Source organism: Varanus komodoensis, unplaced genomic scaffold (assembly GCF_004798865.1).
Source record: "Varanus komodoensis strain SLA01 unplaced genomic scaffold, ASM479886v1 scaffold82, whole genome shotgun sequence".
Classification (NCBI taxonomy): Eukaryota; Metazoa; Chordata; class Lepidosauria; order Squamata; family Varanidae; genus Varanus; species Varanus komodoensis.
In genome coordinates, this window is record NW_025336508.1 from 356,680 (window position 1) to 362,822 (window position 6,143).

Genomic DNA, 6,143 nt, shown 5'->3' on the forward strand with positions numbered 1-6,143 from the left:
TATCAGTATAAAATAAGTAAATAAAAATATAGGAGGAGAAAAGAGAAGGAAGAAGAAGTTGCCCTGGCCAGATCTTATGTATGTTCTAGCAAAGGTGTTGCTCAGCACAGAGAAGGTTCAGGACCCCCACCCATGAGGCACGCATCTGCATGAAATCTGCATATATGCATTGAGGTGTACGAACTTAGGCATAATTGCTAAGATTTATTTAAATTTCAATGGAGGCAAAGCCAGCCAGATAAAATCTCATCCAGTGACTCTCAAATGCCATAAATGGCTTAGCCAGTTTGCGCTGGATTGGCCCAAAACAACGGGGAGCACGGTTCTGCTGTGCTCGTGGCCAAGGAAGGGGAAATGTTTTGATGTGGACAGCCCCACGATCTCGTCAAAGTCACCCCAGACCTGGCAGCTCAGCTTGGGGAAAGCTGTCTTCCACTGGCACTGGAGACCCTCGGGGCCCACAGATCTGGCTCTAGGGCCAAGCAGCCGCCCCCGATTCTGGTCCTTCCGGACCCATCTCAGAAGGCTCCAAAGAGATGCCTCTCCACCCCCTCACCCACGCGCACCCACACACCCTTTGGCAAGCTGGAGTGTCCAGCAGGAGACGGACGGACGGTGTCACCCCAGTGCCAGCAAAGCCGTACAAGACCCAGGAAGGGGGCCTGGTCTTTCCAGCCACCCTGGACGGCTGAAGCGGCACTCTTTTGGCTAGAGGTTGCCCAGATGACATTGGGAGGGGTCCCTTCGGCTTTGCCAAAGGGCCAACTAGAAACTGAACAGAAATAAGACCTCTGGCCCGGCACTCAGATGCGGGACGGAGGGTTTTTCCCGCAGGGTCACCCTTGCCGTGGTTCAGGGTTCAGGGAGGAATCCCCCAGAGGCTCTCCTCAGTGAGTCCCATTGAGTTCAACCGCAAAGTAGGGGTGTCTTCTCCCTCCTTTGCTGCCCCATGCGTTGGCCGAGCCCTCCGTGTCGCTCCGGCTGACTTCTGCTGAACCTGAAGCAGTTCAAACATGCGCCGCGGGAGAGGAGTGACAGCTCCCCAGCTGCGCCAGCCCCTGGCTCCTCACTAGGCCCAGCGAAGGCTCTCTGGCCCCAGCCGAGCCAGCTTTCGAGCTCTGCAGATCTACTGGGCAACACGGGCGGGCCTGGAGAAAGGGCAGGCCGGGGAGGGAAAATGGGCTGGAGGAGCAGTGTGTTTGGGGCCAGGGGTCATTGCTGGACGCAGAGGTTGCCGCCGGGCCCCGGGCTGCCATGAGCCGGAAAGCGGGAAATGTCGGATCTCCCGTTTTGGAAACAAGAAAGCAGGTGCACCTGGAGGTGTTCCCATTCTGGGAGGAGCACATGGGCTCGCTTTACTTCGTGGTGGAGACATCACTGCCACTGATCGCCCCTCATGATTTTGACGCTGGCGTCTGCCGTCGGTGAATCGCTGTCGCCTCCTTTCTCAGGTTCGAATTTGGACAGGCGCTCTTCATCGGCTGGGCCGCTGCGTCTCTGACCATCCTGGGCGGGGCCTTCCTTTGCTGCTCCTGCCCCCGAAAGGAGACCTCCTACCCGCCCACCCGGCCGTACCCGAAGAGCACCCCGGCAGCCGGGAAGGATTACGTATAATGCAGCCAGGAGACGGAGACACGCCTGGCGGTGAGGAGCCCGAACGGACGGACGCTGCCTTCCCGCTGTCCCTGCGAGAGCAAAGTGCTTCACTGGGCACATGGCACTCCCCCTCCCGACGGCAAACCCGCATATTTATATCATTCCTAGATAGATATGTCATTATTTCTGGTCCTGGACAGGCAGTGCTTCCCTGCCCCTCCACCCACTGGGATGGAAGGGCATCCGGTGCAGGTCCCTCCATGGAGGGGCAAAAAGGAGCTGGGGGAACCTCCCTCTCGCCCCGTCTCCGTCTCACCGGGAGGAGAAAAGTGACCGTCACCCAAACAGGTAGCTTTTCCTCTGTTTACCCTCTTCATGCGTGTGCGCAACTGGGTGTGACGCTGCACTCACTCGCGTTGTCTCTGCCACCCAAACCATTTGTGTGCATCACATCAGCCAAAAATACCAGCGTAGCACATGAGGCCAAACGTGTGATGCCCTTGAAAAAGGTTCTGCTTGAAGAAACCGTTTTGAACGTGTGAATGCACGCGTTCCCCTTTGTTCCCTCCCTCCTCAAGACACAGAAATTAGGAGAGCGGGAACACCCGAGTAGAGGGCCATATGCCTTCCCCTCTGGCCAGGGCGAGCGGGAGAGGAGATCCCACCCCGTGGCTGGCCCAGCACTTATCCCCCTGGAGCCGAGGGCAGGCTGGCACGAACAGGCGGGAGGCGAGCCTGGGCACCGCCATTTCCCCAGCGCCTGACTCCCGGGCACATCCTGCCCAACGGAGGGGCTGCAAGGGGAACCTGCCGGAATCCAGCGGTGCTTGAGTAGGAGCTAGGTTCCCATTTCATCTCCGCAGTGGTTTTGCCCCTGTATGGCCGTGGGAGCATAGTCAGCCTCAGTGCGCCAAATCTGTAGAATGGGACTATTGCGATGCATCTTTGGGAGAATCGACGAGGCTGGGGAAATGGGCTTGCTCCCCCGAAAAGCTGTGGCTAAGGCTGCCAGTCTGTGCGTGCTGACTCGGGAGTAGGTCTCACTGGCCTCTGTGGGACTTGCTCCTGAGGAAACAGACCTTGGATCAGGCTCTGTCCCCCCCCCCCCCCGCCCCCAATTAACTAGGTGACCAGCCCTAGTTTGGGAACAATCAGCCCTACAGCCCAGATCTGTGCCTGGCCCGCCCGTATCCGTCGGCTAAAGCTTGGGTGGGGTGGGGGGAGAATTTTCTATGGGGAAGTTGTATAAAGGGATAACTGTTTTCAATAAATGTAATCCTTTTTCTTTTTTTAAGATAGCCTGTCTCCTTTCTGTTGCATATTTTTGATACTTGTGCCCAAAGAGGGGATTTTGAAAAAATCAAACTGTTGGGAAATGGCTGCTTTGATGGGTTCTGGATGGCCGCAACAAAACCGGACCAAGCGCCACTGGAACGCCGGGACAGGGTGACTCGGGTTCAGGCAAGGAGCCTGATCTGGAGCAAATGAGGGCAGGGAAAAGAGAGGCCCCGCCAGGCGCCCCAAGTCTACCCTTCCCGCAAGGGTCGGTTCTGAGCACCCCACTCCCGGGAGGACTCATACATCTGAGAAGAGCAGGGGCTAGAGAGCAGCTCCTGTGCGGACAGACCAAGGGAGCTGGCTCAGCTCGCCTTGAGGAGAAACAGAGAAACAGGGCGAGTCAGAAGGGGTCTCCCGGGCCATCTAGTCTGACCCCCGGCACCAGCCGGCTCTGCTCACGACTTCTGCTTCCAGGCACAACGTGTGCCGTATCACTGGAGGCCCAAAAGAATGGGCTGAGCTGATGGGGGCCGAGTTTGGCTTTGCCTCCCAGAGACACCCAAGCAGGCAGAGAGCAGCCAGCGGCCAGAAATGCTTTACCCTGGGCCAGATGCTCTAAGCAGCCCCCTCCGGCCCCACGGACTGGTGGTTCTGGGAGGCCCAGTGAACTCTCGGGATGTCCTTCCGTGTGGTGGGCACTGCAAGGACCCTCCGTTCAGCTGGGCTGAAGGGGGAATGAGGGGCGCTTGTGGGTCTGGGCTGGGGTCTGTCCGTGGTTGTTACCTAAAAGCAGGGCCAGCTGACATGACGTGACAGCCGTTTTGGGGGGGAGGCCTCCCCTGCTTGCTCATGTGGGGTCCACTTGCAGGGAAAGTCTGGGGGCACAGGAAGCCTGCACAGTCGCACTGGGTGACGTGAGGCTAGGCAAGGAGGGGCAGTCACTCCGGGACAAGGGAGGGTCCCCTCCTAGCGGGAGGTCGTCCCCCTCTGATCTGCACCCTAATTTTGACATCTCATATAATTCAATATTCTTCTGGTTTAGTAATATCTTAATTTTTGCATATTTCTATTTCTGTTTTAATTGTGTACATTTTTATGTTTATGCCGCTGCCATTGAGGCTTAACTGTCCCTATTATTGCACCTGTGGGAAGCAGGATGAGGATGAGGATGAGGATGAAGGCAGGCAGCACGTGCTGCAGCACCTGGGCCGCTGGGTCAGTCAGACCAGGTCCTGCAGCATCCGTGCTCCACCTGCGGCACACGCGTGAAGGGGGGAGAGCCGGCGAGCGGATCGGGCTCCGGCTGAGGGCCCAGGCCTGGTCCAGCGGCCTCTGGCCATTCTAACACCGAGGGGTGTCCCGCACGGCGGCAGCTCTGCTCAGACGTGGCCCCCCGACTGAGGAAAGGCCACGTGTGCAGAGGGGCTGCACTCCGGGCTCGAGTGTGCCAAAGGCGAGCAGGGCACGCCGGAGCTGAAGATGCTGGCAAACGGCGGCAGGAAGCTCTTGCAGCCAGAAATCCAGCTCAGGAGAGGCATGTTGAGGCATCAGAGTCGGTGGGGAAATGGCAGGACGCGGGGAGGCCACCCGGTGCAGGCCGCAGCCCTCTGCGGAACCTGCCAGGTTTGGCCCCTGGCCGGCGCTGGGCCCTGCTGGCTTGGGTGGCTCATGAGCTCTGGTACCCACTTCCACACTGGGAGGCAAGAGGTGAGTTGCCCGCAGCTCCTCTTCTGAGGCTATTACGTTCAAGAAGACTCAAACTCAGCAGAAACCACCCCGGTGTTTGGAAAGTCGCACCCAGCCGACCTGCGGGTGTTGGGGGAAGCGGCTATCAGAAGCGTCTCCAGGCGCCCTGTTGCACTCCACCACTTCCCACTGTTTCCCATCTCATGGGAAGGGGATGGAAGGGGAGCGCTCGAAGGGTCAGAACTCAGGGATGCCCGTTTTGGGGGTGGGGGTCTGCCCGACTCCCTGGCTCCGCTCCCCAGCTCTGGCCAGCCTTCTCACGGCTGTGAGCCTGACCGCCCGGTGGGCAAACCGAGTGTTCGCACAGCAGTCACCCTAACCGACAATCCCTCTTCAGCACATGAGACTGGCAGCTTCTGTTTGTGCTGCACGTGGACATGGGGGAAAGTTGGTGGCTGGGCCAACGTTGCTCTGCAAACGGAAGAGGGACGGATTCCATGGGGCTTCACTGAATAACTGTCAGGACACGGGGCAGAAATGGGAGGGTCTGATCCCCATTAATCATGCGGGTCCCAGGTTGTAAAAACTTGGACTTCCAATTTGCGCATGATCCGTGCATAAGAAGTCATGGCTGCCCACCGTGCCCATGTGGAGAGGACCGCTGGGGCTCACCCGCTTGGCTAACAACCCCTCCCACCCCCTGGAGATGCCACTTTGGACAGTGCTTTAAAAACCACGGCGAGCAGGCCACGTCACCCTGCAGCAGGCCTGGTCTAACAGGTCGGCCAGGGAAGCGCCGGGCCTCTGCTGCGTTCCAAGCCAGGCCTTTCCATCCCACACTTCTTGCTGCATCCTGCAATTAAACTTCAGGGGTTTTGCAGCTTGCCTGTTCCACCCGCAGAAGCAGGGCAAGCCGGTGGCTGCTGCGGGGCTGCTGGCGCGGCTGGGGCCTTGCTGGGCTTCCGGAAATCACTCTTCACGCAGACTTTGCAATAAGCGGAAGGGCATGTGTGTAGAAGCTCAGCTGCAAGGCCCAAATGCAGTTCTCACCTGCCCAGCCCGCCTCTGGATCTCCCGCACCAAGCACGTGGGGGGGGGGCGCCGTCCAGGCCAGCAGGACCCCCTGCAAGAAGATGCTGCGGTTCTGTGCAGATTTCTGCTGGTCCAGCAGCGGCTGTGGAAAGGCAGCCACCAGCTGGCAAGCTTCCTCCCAGCCCGGCCACCCGTGGCAACTTCCCTGCCTCTGGCGCTTGCCACGCGTGGCAGGAATCCACGTGGCTTCCAGCAGGGCGTCTGTGTGGCTCTGTGCTCCGCCATTTGCCCCCAGATCGGGGCTGGGGGGGGCTCTCTGCATTTCCTACTCCGGCGGATCTTTCCCTGGGAGTGCCAGTCAGGCGCACTACGGCCGTTCAGTTGCTCCTGGCCGGGCACCGCAGGGCCTCCTGCCCCCCCCCCCGGTGCACCTCCCCCGGCCCCTCTCGGGCCTGGGCCCTGGCTTCCCTTGCGGAGAAGAGGCAGGGAGCCAGCCCCGAGGACCCGCATGGGAGGCTGCTCCTCTGCGGAGGCTGCTGCCGGCCAGGGGC

General features: G+C 59.7%; 1 protein-coding gene across 1 annotated transcript in view; it reads left to right on the forward strand.

The window, feature by feature from the left end:
* CLDN1 (claudin 1) overlaps window positions 1-1,614 on the forward strand; it is a 20,073-nt gene extending 18,459 nt beyond the window's left edge. Inside the window, exon 4 of the mRNA XM_044456220.1 lies at window positions 1,452-1,614. Within this exon, the coding sequence (XP_044312155.1) occupies window positions 1,452-1,614 (163 nt within the window). The remainder of the gene's footprint in view (window positions 1-1,451) is intronic.
* The last annotated feature ends 4,529 nt before the right edge of the window (window positions 1,615-6,143 follow it).